General features: G+C 48.4%; 7 protein-coding genes across 7 annotated transcripts; 4 read left to right on the top strand and 3 right to left on the bottom strand.

Annotated features, from left to right (window-relative positions):
• Window positions 1-1059, top strand: BC939DRAFT_446305 (putative MRPL23-mitochondrial ribosomal protein, large subunit). Its single transcript, XM_051554933.1, has 3 exons — window positions 1-122; window positions 216-339; window positions 578-1059. The coding sequence occupies exons 1-3, from the start codon at window positions 102-104 to the stop codon at window positions 904-906; spliced, it is 474 nt and encodes a 157-aa protein (XP_051413994.1). The 5' UTR covers window positions 1-101; the 3' UTR covers window positions 907-1059.
• A 49-nt stretch (window positions 1060-1108) lies between these two features.
• Window positions 1109-3425, bottom strand: BC939DRAFT_108829 (uncharacterized protein). Its single transcript, XM_051549902.1, has 4 exons — window positions 2083-3425; window positions 1840-1990; window positions 1628-1753; window positions 1109-1540 (listed from the first exon to the last, which is right to left on the bottom strand). The coding sequence occupies exons 1-4, from the start codon at window positions 3274-3276 to the stop codon at window positions 1176-1178; spliced, it is 1836 nt and encodes a 611-aa protein (XP_051413993.1). The 5' UTR covers window positions 3277-3425; the 3' UTR covers window positions 1109-1175.
• Window positions 3398-6707, bottom strand: BC939DRAFT_108857 (TRAPP trafficking subunit Trs65-domain-containing protein). Its single transcript, XM_051549903.1, has 7 exons — window positions 6462-6707; window positions 5948-6355; window positions 5687-5845; window positions 5293-5594; window positions 4200-5172; window positions 3816-4107; window positions 3398-3715 (listed from the first exon to the last, which is right to left on the bottom strand). Exons 1-7 carry the CDS (start codon window positions 6589-6591, stop codon window positions 3520-3522), a joined length of 2460 nt encoding a protein of 819 aa, XP_051413992.1. The 5' UTR covers window positions 6592-6707; the 3' UTR covers window positions 3398-3519.
• Window positions 6708-7632: 925 nt separating this feature from the next.
• Window positions 7633-9240, top strand: BC939DRAFT_108888 (ERV/ALR sulfhydryl oxidase domain-containing protein). Its single transcript, XM_051549904.1, has 3 exons — window positions 7633-7888; window positions 8628-8765; window positions 8897-9240. Exons 1-3 carry the CDS (start codon window positions 7854-7856, stop codon window positions 9123-9125), a joined length of 402 nt encoding a protein of 133 aa, XP_051413991.1. The 5' UTR covers window positions 7633-7853; the 3' UTR covers window positions 9126-9240.
• BC939DRAFT_409283 (uncharacterized protein) lies at window positions 9151-10594 on the top strand. Its single transcript, XM_051552903.1, has 4 exons — window positions 9151-9574; window positions 9687-9828; window positions 9936-10256; window positions 10365-10594. The coding sequence occupies exons 1-4, from the start codon at window positions 9345-9347 to the stop codon at window positions 10365-10367; spliced, it is 696 nt and encodes a 231-aa protein (XP_051413990.1). The 5' UTR covers window positions 9151-9344; the 3' UTR covers window positions 10368-10594.
• On the bottom strand, window positions 10430-12764 carry BC939DRAFT_446284 (actin family). The gene is made up of 7 exons (XM_051554932.1): window positions 12589-12764; window positions 11786-12182; window positions 11471-11693; window positions 11315-11378; window positions 11126-11228; window positions 10842-11017; window positions 10430-10741 (listed from the first exon to the last, which is right to left on the bottom strand). The coding sequence occupies exons 1-7, from the start codon at window positions 12628-12630 to the stop codon at window positions 10568-10570; spliced, it is 1179 nt and encodes a 392-aa protein (XP_051413989.1). The 5' UTR covers window positions 12631-12764; the 3' UTR covers window positions 10430-10567.
• Window positions 12765-14761: 1997 nt separating this feature from the next.
• Window positions 14762-15926, top strand: BC939DRAFT_446278 (uncharacterized protein). Its single transcript, XM_051554931.1, has one exon. The coding sequence runs from the start codon at window positions 15195-15197 to the stop codon at window positions 15555-15557; it is 363 nt and encodes a 120-aa protein (XP_051413988.1). The 5' UTR covers window positions 14762-15194; the 3' UTR covers window positions 15558-15926.
• The last annotated feature ends 62 nt before the right edge of the window (window positions 15927-15988 follow it).

Here is a 15988-nt window from a genome sequence, read left to right as displayed (position 1 = left end):
CTCGTCTCTTATTCCTTTGTCCCTGGCATCAATTTCACCTGGCATCGCCATTCACTTCGTTCCGCCGTCTCCACCCTCTCCCTATACAATTACATATCAACATGTCTCAAGCCATTGGAAAGGTGCGCTATCCAAACTAATGTAGCGATTTATACGCTTTGAGCACGCGGAGCCGCTTTTTCCTAACCCCTGTCTGTACATTTTTTTTGATACAGACCGCATTGGCATACGCCAGGGTATGGCACCTTGTCGACGCCAAGCAGAGAGTCCTCGGCCGTATGTCCGTTGGCATCGCAGAGACCCTCATGGGAAAGCACAAGCCTATCTACGATCCTGCATGTATGTCTCTCTGTCCGTTCTTTATGATATCCTTCAGCTTCGAAACAGGATCGGCAGCATTTTTCATATAAGCAGGGGCGGTGTTTTGGCGTGCCAACCATATCTGGACGTCATTCAAGAACAACCTCGCCCAACGCACACCAAAAGCATGTACCACGCTATCTTCGTATACGTAATACTCGACATGATATTGACCGCCACCCTTCTATAACTTTTCTTTTCTTCAAACAATCTTTAGCTGACTGTGGAGACTACGTTGTCGTGATCAACGCCAAGAGTGTTGCCACGACAGGAACAAAAGCCAAGAGCAAACTCTACAGACATCACTCGGGATATCCTGGAGGATTGAAGGAGATCGTATATGACGACCTCATGCAAAAGGACCCCGATGCTATCATCCGTAAGGCGGTCTCCGGTATGTTGCCCAAGAACCGTCTTCGGGAGCCAAGGCTCGCCCGCCTCTTCGTGTTTGAAGGGCAGGAGCACCCCTATGAGCAGAACATCGTAAAGCGGTACGATGCCCTTGGAAAGGAGACTCGTCTGGACCCATCAGAAGTTGAGGCGTAGAGGACTCTTTACAAGCTGGATCTGGATCAAACAGGATATATTATCCGTGGAACGGAGGATCGGCGGGCAGTTGAGTTATGGATATCATTTGCTGGAATAATAGAATAAACATCATCATCATCATCATCATCATCATCATCATCATCATCATCAGCCGCAGCAGCAGCAACAGCAACAACAAAGCAAAACAACATGCGGCATGCAATAATGGAAGGAAGGGCAAAAGAAAAAAGTTGTATTACTAGTGTACAGATATCTGATTCGACTTGTCATCTCAGTCGTGAAAATATCGAAGCAGTATTCTCATGGATCGTATGCTCCTCCTCCTCTTCAATTGGGAAGCCAAGGCAAAACATGTCTTTATCCAGCAACAGGAGTCCTTTACCATCGGGACACCATTTTAGTGAGGATACCTCAAATGACTCTCCTGGAACTTCGATGGCTTCAATGATCCCTCCTTGTACTTCTACCGATGACCGCCAGCTGTATACGTAGCCCGAGCCGCAACACCAGACAATTCTAAAGGGAGAGCCTGGATCCCATCGGCAGATCTTGATCGGCGATTGTTGCTGAATGATGACGATTGGTTCCAGCTCGCTCATGGACCAGATCCACAGGATAGTTGGCATGTTGTCTAGGAACAGGGGGTCTATATATTAGCTGCTGGTAGACTGGAAATACGCGCTCATAGCGCCCATACAGTTGATATTGAGTGACATACCATTCCGCGATGCAAGCAACGTGCCATCGCAATTGAAATCACACCAACCTACTCCGATCTTGGCATTGGGCTTCTGAGTATCTACACGGATCGTCGGTATCCATGCTGGCTGGTCCGCAATTGTATCTAGGTTAAGTCGGCCCAATGGATCCATTAGTTTGTCATTACCGAGCACGATTCATGTTCTACTGAAGACAGGAGTGGGCTCTTACATTCAATGCCTCCTTGAACGCGGACAGATCCCGACACGGCCACTGTTGACTCGGATTCGCGCCAGAGCACTGTAGTTGGCCCGTATTTTATATGTGCAGGATGGGTGAGTTCGAGGATCGACTTCCATGTCAAATGGTTCATTAAACGGATCTAATGGCCCGCGGAGCAAATTCGCACGCACATGTTAACACAGATACAGACCTTGAAGTCTCGCGCCATGATTTATCGGATGGGTGCCTTACCTTCCCATCATATCCCCCGATAGCGAGCAGTTTCGATCCCGGATGCCATGATACAGACTTGACTCCCATACCGCCACCTCCATTGCTAAATCCTTGATAGGTGCCCCTACCCGAGTTTTCGCCGTCAATTGGTACTTCATATGAACCCACACATCTCCCATCCATGGAGTAAATAGCAATCTTGAACTCTAGAAGCGGGTTCTCCCAAACAACCAAATATCTCCCATCTGGGCTACACACAATGCCCTCCACATCCTTGATCCCTCCTTCACGGTCTCCTGCGACCGCAAACGTATGCACGGGTGGTCGAGTCCAAAAGTTCTCGGTCGCATAGATCGAGATGTAATCTCTGCACTCCCGTCCATTTCGTTCTACTATGGCAGCATACTGTAGATCTCCACGCAAACTGTACGCGTACTGTGAGTTCGCTCCTGCTGCAGAGGTCGCAGTTGTGCCAAGTGTGCTGTAAGGTGGGACCGAGCAGGACGTGATCGAGGACTTCGACATGGCTTTCGGGTTCTCGATCACATAGACCCGAGAGTGCTGCTGCTGCTGGTACTGCTGTTGGCGCTGAGCCAGTGAAACCGAGTGGGGTATAGGTGCATCGGTCGGGGACTCGAGGGACCAGATACTGAGGCGGAGGAGATTGTCTTCCCAGATGAGGATGTGCCGCGAGTCAGCGCTGAATCGTACGCCGCGAAGGATCTCGGCCCCTGGGGCCGTGTATCCCATAGCCTTGAGTTCCCGCATCTGCTTAGTGTCACTGGCACTGGCGCTCCTTGATTTCCTGCCGTTCGTTTTATTGTACTCATTTGAAGAGGTGTTGGTAAAACCAATCCCTGGTACCGTAATCGTTGCCTTGAATTCTTCTTCCTCGACAGAATAGACAAGCACGGTGCCAGTAACAGGACAGGCGGCCAGGAGCAAGGCTGAATCAGGGGACCAGCCGATCTCGCTTATAGTGGGCAAGGAATCGCGAAAGTGTCGGATCTCGATGACACGCATGATTTGCATCGTTGCCGCGAAGCGAAGGACGATCACACCTTGACCGCCATCCTCATGAGGCTGGATGGGTGCTGTAGGATGCAGTCGAACGAATCCTTCCTGGGCGAGATGATATGAGGCGAGGTATTTCCCGTTAGGAGAGTAGAGAGTCAAGAAATTTGAGTGTTGGTATGATTCGGTAAAGTCCATGGTGGCCTTTGTCCTCGTTTTCGCTTTCTTGTCCTTGTCGCCGTCGCACTGAAGGTGTTCAGGGGGTTCTCGCTGTGCTCGCTGCAGACGCGAAAGTAAGGTCCGTGCTGTGTCTGAATTGAATTTAGTTCGCAGTCGCAGCCCAAAATGCACAATTCACCACCCACTGCCAACTTGGATCCATTACAAGCCCGCTTTATTATGCCTGTAGTTATTTTGCTTTGTGTCTGTTCTATATGTGCTTCACTTCCGTACTTCTGGCACCTGCTGTGAAAGAGCACCAAATGATGCCTCGGCCATGAAGCAGAGACAGTTCCGCAGGTTGGTCACGAATCCTGTATCATTATCCACCAACTGTACCAAGTCAATTGTATGCAACTGTTCCTTGATCGCAATGAACCTTAGGTTCAAGTTCTGGCAGGTCAATGGGTATAATGGACTAGTTTAAAATAAAGGACAAGGCAATTTAATGTCAGTCCGCCAGCGACTTTCACTTCCAATTGCAATTGATTGTGCAGAGGATAACAAAATTGGCATACCTCAGTCGAATGTTGTTCTCTAAGCAGATAATGTCCGCTTCTGTAGTTTCGTTATCGACATGGCGACGCAAGAGCTCTGGCTCTTCCATGTATGGGTCAATTGGTACATTTTGGACAACGGCGCGCTCGCCACTAGGCAGTGGTGGTAGCACCTTGGATCCTTGGCTTGGATCGCCACCCTTGGCGCGTTTCCTGTTGGGCACCACAAGCGTATAGCGTCGAATATGGCGAGATCGGTTGACAATAAAGATCTCCAAGTTGAAAATTTTCCCTACAACCACCCGATCCGTAACTAAAAAGAAAAAATAGTAGTGTACAGTCGTAAGTCCCTCCACATCCCGCGAGATAGCGACAACTAAGAATCGACAGTAGTGACAGACATACCTGCAAAGGACACGACAATGCCATCGCCACTATCCTGATCAGTCCGACCCTGCGTCACTCCAGTCAATGCCTGGTTGGCCAAGTCCAATCCCAGACCAGGCGACAAAGCTCCGTTGACGGCGGGTCGGCCGCTCTGGGAATGGACACCCCCCTGCGATGATTCTTCATCGTGGCCCCCCGCCTCACTCTCAGCGACAACCATTGGAGAAAGGTACGATGACCCCTCCTGCACAGGTGCAAGTCCCTGTGAGCTATCGTTATTCGAGCGTCCATAACCCCAGCCTCCCAACCCGCTTTTTCGGCCTGCACTGCTGAGCGCCGCACTTCGTTGCTGCTGAGCTGATGGCGCACCATCCGAATTTACTGACGATCGTCTCGCGCGTGATTCTCCAACGTTGTTAGGTCCAGTCGAAGGGCGATTATTGTCGACGCGAGGTGAGCTGCCGTTCGAGACACGTCGCGCAAGTGATGTGTTCCTTTGGAGACCTTGCGGAGGCTGTGGACTTGAAGGCAGCGATCGATTTCTATGGTGAAGTTGATGTTGATGATGGCCCTGCGGGTTTGTAGGCGTCCCTGAAGTCGAGTGTTGTGAAGGAAGTAATCCAGACGGATGAGACGGCTGGGGTGCATACAACTGTTTCTGCGCTGGACCTGATGACGAAACGCTTGCTGCTCCTGGCATATTATCGTTCGTCCTCAAATCCGTAATATCCAAGAAGCAGTTCCAGTGCGAATGGATCATCTGGCCCTGAACGCCGTCCACCTCAGGTATACCTTCAAGAAAAATGGTCACTTTGCGCTGAGCATCCCGCGAGGATCCTGAACGTGCCAAATTTTCACTCGAGTGTCGACTGTGCGGTTCAAAAGGTGCATTGCCGAGCAACGGACTCTCAGGTTGCCACTCAGGGTTGTCCAGGAATGAGATTGAGTACAAGAACGTAACATGATCTGATGAATTCAGAACCATCGGCAGCTACACGGTATCAAAAAATGGTAAACGTTAAGATGGGTAGTAGCTTGAATGCAGAGCAACGCTGCGAAACACGTAAAACCATGGCATTGAACAGCATGTATCGATGATTCCCCTATGTACCTTTGTTAGCTCAGGGGAGCCTAGAGGCGTCACCACCGCATGCGTGACCTCCACATTTAGCTGGGTTGTTTTGAACTTTGCGCCGTGTTCCGAGTTGTTTTCAACCTCAATCGACATCATGACAGGGTTCTCCGTAGGCGAAACACGCGTTGTCCTCATCCGAACGTTTAAGGCAGAACGTGCTGCAATAGTTCGCCTTACACTTCGTCTCAGTACTGGTGCCATTGGTTGCTGAGTCCTAGCGCGAGGTGTATCCGGTCGATAGTGATGTTGGGGGACAACAGCCATAGCAAAAGTGGGGTCTGGCAAGACGACCGACCGAAGAGGACGAAAGCAATGTGAGCAGTCGGGATACATTCGAAACCCCAAAGGAGCCCAAAGCTGAAATACATACCGTCAGACAAGCCCTCCAGAAGGTTGACCATGCTGAAACACTCGAGATTGTATTGATCGTCCATCGGTGTCGATACAGGGACCACTTGGTCTGCGGGTCGGAACAGCACATGCGCACTCAACATGAGCATAGGGTTGGCACTCTTGGTCGCCATAAATGCTAGTGATACGAAATCAGTCGTCAAAAATCGTGTCAGAGTCTTCATGGGCTCATCAACACTCCATAGCATAAGAGCATGCCGGTTCACAATTCGCAACCTACAGACCGGGACCGAGAAGGGAAAGATAGCTGTCCATAATCCATTAATTGGCCGGATCTCAACTTTCTTTCCTGGATCTGCTGGATTGTAGGCGTAAGTATACATCATAGTCGACTCGATGCGTCCCTGGTCATTGTATCCAGGTCTTGCTCCAAATCCTGGGGAGCTGGTCGATAATCTTCTGTCTGCATGCTGCTGTCCGCTTGCAGGGCGCGAGCCGTTTGGACTCTTGTACAAGGCGTTCTGTCCTGCTGCGCCTGAGGCTACCAATGAAAGAGGATCTACGTATGCTGCCTCGACTTGGATTTCAAGCGCCTGGAAAAAATCCTCAACCTGGCTTGCGGTCTCCTCGTGCAGGGTCGAAAGGTCCTCTGGAAGTGAAATCTGCAGGAAGAATAATACAGTCTCGTCTGTTTGGTTGAAAAACATTAGTCGTTACTGTTAATTGCATGTTCGGCGATATTATAGATGGACGAGGTCGAAACTCTTTTAGAAAGACATGCAAAAAGAACGTGCCGTAGAAGACATGAGTCCTGGGTTTCGCCTGGGTGACCGCCTTGTAGTCTTCGTGGAGTGATTCGATGTGGGCGTTGGGGATGCGGATCTCCCACTGCGAGTCGTTGAACAGAGACTCAAAGGACCTCATCTTGCTGTTTGATGCTAGAAGTCGTTGTGGAGTTGATGATGCCAAGTACGAGCAGGCGATGATGAGTGTTGAAAACGTGGCTCGCGTGCCAGCACTGAGACTGGACGTATCACAGTCACCAAGCTTGAATTGTCTCCTTTCTTGTCCGTTGTGCGTTCTAATCTTACACTCCCTTAATACGTTTATTCCGATCCGAGTGAAATCAAAGACACTATGAGCAGTAGCAGCTCTGCCGTTTGCGCACCTTATCGACGGTGCCCTGTTCGCTTTATTCGTCTTCTTCTTACACCTCTTTCTTTCTCTTCCTTATTTCTTTTTTCTGTTCGTGTCTAATGGTTATTTATCATTGGGCCGCCTCCCTACACTAGCGATGACTATCAATAACCGCATCGACAGCCTCCACCCCTGCCCTGAGTGTCTCAATTGACCAGAGCGCCTTGACAACCTTAAATGTATTACCCCACATTGTTCGACGCGTCTGGACACGTCTGGATGTGTACCATGGATGGCTACGCGTGACTTCAAAACGCAATTGGACGACTATGTTCTCACCAAAATTCTGTATACTGAACTACCGAGTGGTCACCAAAGAACACTTTCGCAAAAGTGGCCGTTTCTTACTTTACTTCATCGTCTCTACCAAGTCTTTCTTCTCTGCACTCTCCTTCTCTTTCTTCATCCGAAGTACCAAGCTCCTTTCGCAGCGCCTTTCTATAAAGACGCTATCTTGAATGTTTATCTCAAATACATATCATTTCTTAACCGTGCTCAAAACGTTTCTACATTTCAAGGATTAACTTCACCCTCAAGTCAATGCTAAGTCTGTCTAAAATAGCATCGTTGTAATTTCCCATGTTCGTTGCCTGGTATTTCTTTCGATATTTTCTCCTGCAAACGTATATAGGGATCTCAGACCTCTGGGTATCTGCCCAAGAAAGAACATTGCACATCGACGGTTTTTAATAGTGTTGACAGTGCTCTTGATCGGCCCCTTCGGTTCTTCTATTTCGAGCCGTTCGATGGTAACAAGAGGTCAAATAACAAGGAAGGTTTCCTGAACGCTGCGGCCCAGCCTTTTCATACATAATATCCGAAAACGTATAGAAAAGCTCGGTCTAGACGGTGCAGGATTTCAGACAAGATCCACACCGTGAAGGGTGAAAGGGGACCGTATCCATGCAAAAGCGATTTCCGAATTTAAAAAGAAAACTGGATCCCATAAGTCGGTTTATTTTCGAGGTAAGATATCGTTGGTTTTCCAAATGGCATGGACTGCACCGGGTCCAAAGCTGTCGAGGTACTGTCTGAGAACACGCTCATCTCTGAAGTGTATATCTGGAAAGAGTCTCATTTTGGGAGCTCCTCCTCTCGGATGCAAACATGGTTGAATATCCCAGGGTACACGCTCGGGATCAGCGATGTCGTAACCAACGACGATAGATCCATGTTAATAGTGGATTTTCAGGGTACGCAACCAGGTCAGCTAGTTCTAGTTCGCCTTTATGGAAAACTATACCGCCCGATGAAATAATCGATAACAAGGTTTTGAAGACGTTCGGCATCATCACCCTTTGGAATGAGCCCCTCCCTTCCATTCTGCACCATCCTCCACTTCCCTCGCTTCTCACACCAGCACGACTACTTCCAGCACAGCTCTCTCCATAGCGACCCTTCTCTCTCAGAACTGATCTCACACAATGACCCGACCTTTTCGAATGAGGATACCACTTGCGATTCTGGCCTTCTGCTTCATAGGCCTTTTCGCGATACCGTTTTACCTAATGAGTCCAAGGAATAACATCAGTCTGAACAATGGCAGGACCAGTACTGCGGATAAGGGAGTACCAGTGCAACAGAACGAACCTATATTTGTCGATCCGTCCCTTAGCCTTGGTGGAACAATCATGCCCCATCTAGGGAATGCAACCGCAAAGTATGGGAGCAGGCAAAATGGATTGTATGGCTCAACTGCTTCTCTGGAGTTATTATTGACGGCGTATCTCATATTGTATCGTTACCTGGTGGACGTTGTATAGAGCTGAGCTGGGCCGGGCTACTTGGAAGTTAATCCACACTATGGCGGCAAGGTATCCCCTCAAACCAACGCAGGATGAGCGTGCATCAATTAAGCAGTGGATCTATCTGCTCTCGCGGCTATATCCATGTGGCGAATGGTAATCAATGGATCAAATACATTCTAGCAGAAACGTCTCTCCTGCGGCAACTTTTTTATTCACCACACATACTACCCTCTCCTTCTTCCTCATCTGTACAATTGGAAATACGACTACAACGACTTCATCAGTGCGGAGCATTTCCAGCAACTATTGAAAGAACACCCGCCCCAGACGTCCTCGCGTGCTTCGTTGTCCAATTGGGCCTGTGCGGCCCACAATATCGTCAATGAAAGATTAGGAAAACCCGAGTTCGATTGCGGCACCCTAGAAGATGTTTACAAGTGCGGTTGTGCTGACGAGCCCCAGGACGGCATGGAAAGTGTAGGCGACAAGAAGGCGACAAAGATCGATCCGTGATAAGTGCGCTCTAATAAACGCAGTCAGAGTTTAATGAAACTAATTGGTGCCTGAGACGCGTCTTTTGAGAAACCAAACAACATGATTTGACAACCTATCCACACTCTTGAGTCTTGATCCCTTTCCCTCCATTTGTTCACTCACTTCAAGCAATACTACTTCCTTACCTTTATTCGCATATCAGACTTATTTATTCATAATATCCCAGCTTAAGTTACTATGACCAGCGAACAGGATTCACCCATACAGTCGTCATCAGCGATGGAGGTTACATCACTGGACCAGGAACCAAAACAAGAGCCACAAGAGAATGCAACCCCGCCAAAGCCTGCACGAGTCTTTGATGCACGACAGCAGCGAATCAATGAGCTTCGACTCAAGTTCTGCGTTAGAGATGAGTTCCCCATCACCAAAAACATGATCCACCCTGATGGCACCCTCAACCAAGAGTAAAAACAGCTTCCATTCGTTCTGTTTATTTTGGTGGCAAAATTTGAAGGAACGGACAAGTAATCGAACGAATCATCTCATACCCTTCTTCAATCCTGAATTTCGAAATAGTTACTTCCGTCCACCGAAGGGTGCGAAGGCAGAGGTCGCCAGAAAATGGACAGAAAAGGAGCGTGAGCTGCTGATCAAGGGTATTGGGAAACATGGCATCGGACATTTCAGAGAGATCGCGGAAGAGTTTCTGCCGTCATGGGTAATGAACCAATTGATATGAGGGCAATGCACAGGAAACATTTGAGCATATCTGATTTCTTTTACTGATTCTTTTCTCCTTCATATCTGTCCATACGTTTATGACAGAGCGGTAATGATCTACGTGTCAAGACGATGAGACTGATGGGTCGCCAGAATCTGCAGCTGTACAAGGACTGGAAGGGCAATGAGCAGGATATGGCCAGAGAGTTTGAGCTCAATAAGGCGATTGGTCTCAAGTATGGCGCATGGAAGGCTGGAACATTGGTCGCTGATGACGACGGCTTGGTGGCGAAGGCCATTGAGGAGCAATGGCCCAGTGCTGGTAAAGTCCTTGTGGCCGCAGGGTCCGAACATAATTCATCCGTTTCAACCCCACGTAGTGGTGATATCAGTGGTGAGCTCAGCGGTGAGGACGTTGAGATGGAGGTATGTATTAGTGAAATTAGCATTGTCTTTTGCTGTGGAACAAATGTTTAGATGATCTTTCGCTGACTTTTAGACATCGATTCTCTTTACTTCGTTCCATTCATGCAGTAATAGCAATATTGAAACCCATACATGTACTTTTAAATTAAACAACGGGATCCAAGTTATTCGACATCTGGCGCCCTGATACCGCTACTGCAATGCTGCGGTTTGTTTTATTCTTATCGAAAGAGATGTGGCGCTCGGTTTTTTTTTTTGTCTACTTTGTCTTTTTAGGTATATCTGTTTCGTTCCTGCTATCTCATTTGACCTTAGTTGGACAAGACAACATTGAGTTTGTCCAATGCACGAACGCCCTGCTCCTCCCATTCCTGCTTCGTGATCCAGAACTGCTCCTTGTCCTGCATGATGTTGGCCAAAACAGCTCCTCCCAAGAATACCATATGCTTGCGACGTGGAGGATCCTCGATACGGATTTTGAAATTCTAACGGGGTATCGGAGATGCGGATACCATCGATGTTAGTAGTCGATAAGGACAACGAGCTGATAAACAGAAAAATTGAGACCCAGGAAATCAAGCTTACGCGGAAGCGTTGGACATCGCCCTTGAGAACCTCTGTCAAATAGAGTTGCTTGACCTCCTTCTCCAGACGACTGGGAAGACCAGGGTACATGGTCGATCCTCCAGAAAGAACAACATGTCTATACAACTCAGATCGCGTATCCACAGGTGCTGCTTGAATGGTCTGGAAGAGCAGTTCTATTTCAAAAAACCGGCAGATTAATATGGTGATTAGTACAAAATGGAGATGAGGTAAAATTGCTGAGGATGATCCCTAGATCCCTAGATCCCTAGATCACGACTTACCAGCGACGCCAGGCTGTTCAACATCGATCAAATGAGGCTGGAACATGCACTCTGGGGCCTCGAATCTTTCAGAGCCGACCTTGATGACACGGCCATCGGGAAGCTAACAGGACGCAGGCATAAAGTAAATAAGCTCGTGTACGTAGTTCGTCCAAGGAGTTATTCGCATCATCCTGTGATACCACATACTGTGTAGCTCTCCACGAGAACGGTGGTTTCGTTGGCCAACTTGACATCCTGGTCTACATCATAACTAAACAGAGACAACGTTGTGTCATTAATAAGCAAAAAGCTCGCTTTTTACAAGTAAACAAGGCATATATAAAGGAAGGCAAGAGATAATACCTGGTGTAGCAAAGCTTCTCTTTGATCTGGCGGACGGTCTCAAAATCAGCGGTTCTGTTGAAGGCATATCCACGGAGCAAGAGCAACTTGATGAGGTACTGAGTGACATCGCGACCAGCAACATCTAACCTCTTTGTGATATGTGAAAGGCAGTATCCGTCGACGACAGGCACAATGTGAGTGACTCCATCTCCCGAATCGACGACTACTCCAGTAAGGAAACCTATGGCGATATAAGACAAATGGTAATTAAATACTATGCACTTCCAATTCGAAAAGTACTCAGCAACCAAAATGGCATTAAATGACGCGTACCCTGCGCATAGAGGGTCAGGACTGCCTGAATGGCAACATAGACACCCTGAAAACCGTATCCTTCAAGCATGGTCTCGACCATCTTTTCCCTGTTAGCCTTGGGGTTCATGACGGGCTCCGTCAGCATGATTTTGGTATCACGAGGGTCGATCTTCAGCTTCTCATTGAAGGTGTAGTCCCAGAGGTGTCTCATATCGGTCCAGTTCTTGACAATGCCGTTCTCCATGGGGTAGCTCATCTGCAGAATTGATCGCAGCTCTGCAGCCTCATCTCCAACCATGATATCCTTGACGCGCACGTTGCCAATCGATTCTTCAGCACGCAGAATGGGTCGTCCGACGACCGAGGGGAAGACGTGCTCCGGGAAGTTGGATCCCGCATATCCAACCTTGACAAACTAGTATCGATTTCGATGCGGAACCAGAAATGATAAGGGTTGAGTAATGGTTGGACGAACGAAATGGCATATTAACGCTCAGGAACGCGTGGAGGATAGAATAGGGCTGTTGCAGGGTGAACACGACTGTAACTTTAGTCGTCCGCGCCTCCAGCCTGCATCCGCTGTATCCGCCTTCAAATGCTGAGTCGAATCGCTGTCCTAGACGCAAGGCGTCTACTAATATCTTGTTTATCCATGACTCGCATGGTTATCCACACTTCAGTGTCTGGTGTATCCATTTCTTTGCAAGTTCTTGTCCTTTGAGCAAGGACAGCTTGTGACGGTTACGGTTCCTGTCAGATGCGATGTGATGTAAAAAATTGGATGAAGACACAACGCTAAGTGAGAGAGCGAGATGCTTTACCCCAGTGCCGTTGTCGACGACGATGGTCTTTGATGCTTCCATGGTTATTACTTGTTCGTCGTATTGTCAATTATCTCAAAGTGGTTGTTGGAGTCGAGAGAAGGGAAGTTGTAGAAGAGAGAAATGACACGACCGCGGGAAGGGCTCCATCAGTTTAATACTGCTGGATAAATACGTCACGAGCAACGGTTGAGTGCTGTTTTGAGGCTGTTGTCCGAAGCTGTTCGCTTGCGCCTCTGGGTTCCTTCTTGCCCCACAGAGGCAGAAGTCATCGTACTACTGCCGCTACTACTGCTGCTACTGCTGCTACTACTGCTGCTGTTTTCCGTCTGCGACTTTGCAGCTTGCTCCCATGGGTACAACCTGTTCTCATCCACTGGTTGGAGATACAGCGGTCGCCGCTGATTGAGCAAATGTCCGCGGATAACGTTGCAGATGTTATGGCCTGCCATGATGTTGCGGTGCATGTATGTCTTACAGGCTTTACAATTTAGCCTGCGTATCTCAACCAGTCCGACAAACTGCTCGCAGGCTGGGCATTTTTTTGAGGTGTAATACTCGATCGCTCCAACAACGATGTATTCGAGAGAATGTGCCTATCAAAGAAAGAAAGTAGTCCTCCATTAGTGTCATTGACAATTAAAAGAAAAAGTAGTGCTCTCCACAGACCCTAGCAATGATGCTTTATACTTACTTTCTGGACAAAGTAGAACAGGAAGGATGTATGCGAAGACGTAAGCTTAGACTTGGTGAAAAATTATCAAAGGCCCATCCCAATCACCCTTGTTCGCTTCATCCCCCTGTCTACCAGTTGCACCCCCGACCATCTTGAGCAGACGGTTCGTAATAATCACGTACTCTGCTTGCTGACACAACCCAGCATGGGGATGTTGGTGTTGTAGTCGTTCTTGATGACTACACCCAGGACTGTGAGCTGAACCCCGTTGATTAGTGCCGCTAGAATGCCTGGAACGTCATATAGAAGGATCAGCCCTCTTGAGATCGGTCGCCACACTGCTGAGATCCTTTCGTAGACAAGTATGTCGCTGTCTCGCGATACGACGACGTCGCCCAGTATGCAGTCCATCCCAAGCTTGATATCTGCCTCGGTCCGGCATTCCTCCACGGATCACCTCTCCTGTCAAAGATAGCTAGCAAAGGCATGCCGTGCCTCCCACGTCCAATAGAAAGACTTCTTCAGGCTCCTCTGCACAGTTAAGAAATGCTGCCTCTGCACCCGTAGATTGTTTGACACGCGACCCTCCAGCCCATCGAGGCCCTCTTGGGCCATTTCCAAAGCCTTGTCACGGATTGCTTGTCGACGACGGTTTGTGAGTTTCTTTTCTTGCGAAGGGTAGCCGTCCAGGCAAATGACTGGATTGGTAGGGTCGCCAGCGTCTTCAGTTCCCTTTCGACAATGGTGTGTACAGCCTCCATAGTGTAGGATGTGTAGGCGTACTGGATAGTAAGGAGAAATGTACCAGGAATATCTACTAGACGCGTCGGGCCGTTGTGGAAGAATTGGAGAGGTTAGAGTGTCTATGGCGCACCGTAGTCCCATATCCTTTTCTTTTCAGAAAAGGCCACAAGCCCTCAATACCCATCGTACAGTCATGAGAATATGAAGTTATCAGGATAGAGGTTTGGTGTAAAAGTGGGAACCAGGGAGAAACGAAAGGAGAAAGAGTTCGATGGTCAGTCGCGTCCACCTTGACACGTCCAAGCCGCGGTGCTGCACATACATGGGCACAGAAAACGCGTAGGCTAAAGAGGTCCTGTACGGCTGCCTTTGACCAACGAGATACAAGGAGATACACCGAAGTAAATGCCATACTGGTGCTTAAATCGCATGGAAACAATAATATCTCATCCGTGCCTGAATTCATTCTCTATAGCTGCACCAGGCACGGTTGCCTCCAAGGATAACTTCATCCCCTTGCGTCAGCTCCCTCGGTTATACTGGGCATCCTTCAATGCTCTTCCCTCTAATTATTTTATCCAATATGGATGGCTCCTTCAAATATCTCCTGATCGCCGTATGTCCTGATCGAGTGTATATCCAACATCCCGTCAACACCTTTTCAACATCAACACCTGATGCCAGACATTGGCCTTTAATTCATTATGAAATAATGGCGCGATAGCAATGGCTCTGAAAGGCAAGAAAGAAAGGCCTTGAGGTAAACCACGGCCTATTCTCGTCTCTGTCCTTTCCCTTGCAGCCGCACTGCACGCTGCCATCGTTCTGGATTCTCATTCTAACCTGCCCCTGGCTTCACAAAAACATTCTATCTTTGAGCTGCCATCCTTCTTTAAGATACCACAGTTCAAGTCTGAACATAAAGACGTAAGACAGCAAGCAGAAAAAAAAAGGCCTAGCTCCTTGTTTCTCTTCCATTCTTTCTGCACAGATCCGTTTTTACCTTGTCCCGCCCCTGGCCTACCTGGCCTGCACACTCGCCTCTACTCTCGACCGACTTGAAGTCTCACACCTCGTCCACCAATCCCTTTTTACTTCTTCCTATTCGCTGTTCCTGAGCTGCTCCCTCTTGTACCAATAACTGAACTGCACTCTTTCCGATACCTTTTCACTCGCTTTCAAAAAGATGGTCCAACATTCGCCCCAAAACTTTACCCTGCTAGCATTTCTTCTACTTCAATACTCTCTTCTTGTCTCCGGCATCATCGTATCTCAGCCCAGTGCAAGTTCCGTATGGGCACCAGGCAAGACGTATTCCATCAAGGTACTGGACGAGCATAGGGGCAAAACAGTGAAGGGCTGGCAGGTCGATCTGATGGTCCTTGGAGGTGAGTGTGACGGTATCTGTTTACACGACGGCATTGCTGCTGAGATTGCAAAGGGATACAACACTCGGTCGTCCCTACAATTCACTGTCCCAGCTGATCTTATTCAGCATGGAAAGGTGTGTCTGTGTTCCCTCTTGTCATGCATACAGCTATCTACGTGAATATGTCTCCAATGCAATCATGCTAAAGTTCCGGCCTGGGTACCTTTTGCCTCAACACAGGGATTTCAAGTCCAATTCTCCAACGCAAGATCGCCACCAATCTATCACTCAGAATTGTTTACAATTGAGCAGGCCAGTAGCAAGCGTTCTGAGGACGCAAAGGAGGAGCTACAGAAGCGAGACCTTCCAACGGATACCGATGTGCGCAAAAGCGAGAATGCGGCACCGTTTGTCCTCCCTGCTGTCCTCGCGACGACAGTCGTGCTGGGCTTCTCCTGTGTCTTTGCGTTCTTTATGATTTGAATACGCGTACTGTGAGTAGCGAATAAATAGGGCCTGTGTATTTGCAAGGTTCAAATTATAGGGGGAGGTGACGTCCGTCTTTGTTTTTTCGGAACGAGAGTGTATACAACGCTGGTCGAGGGATCATC

The sequence above is a fragment of the Gamsiella multidivaricata genome (assembly GCF_025024155.1).
Source record: "Gamsiella multidivaricata strain RSA 2152 chromosome Unknown BC939scaffold_20, whole genome shotgun sequence".
In the NCBI taxonomy this organism is placed as follows: Eukaryota; Fungi; Mortierellomycota; class Mortierellomycetes; order Mortierellales; family Mortierellaceae; genus Gamsiella; species Gamsiella multidivaricata.
This window is presented reverse-complemented; position numbering and strand designations above follow the sequence as displayed.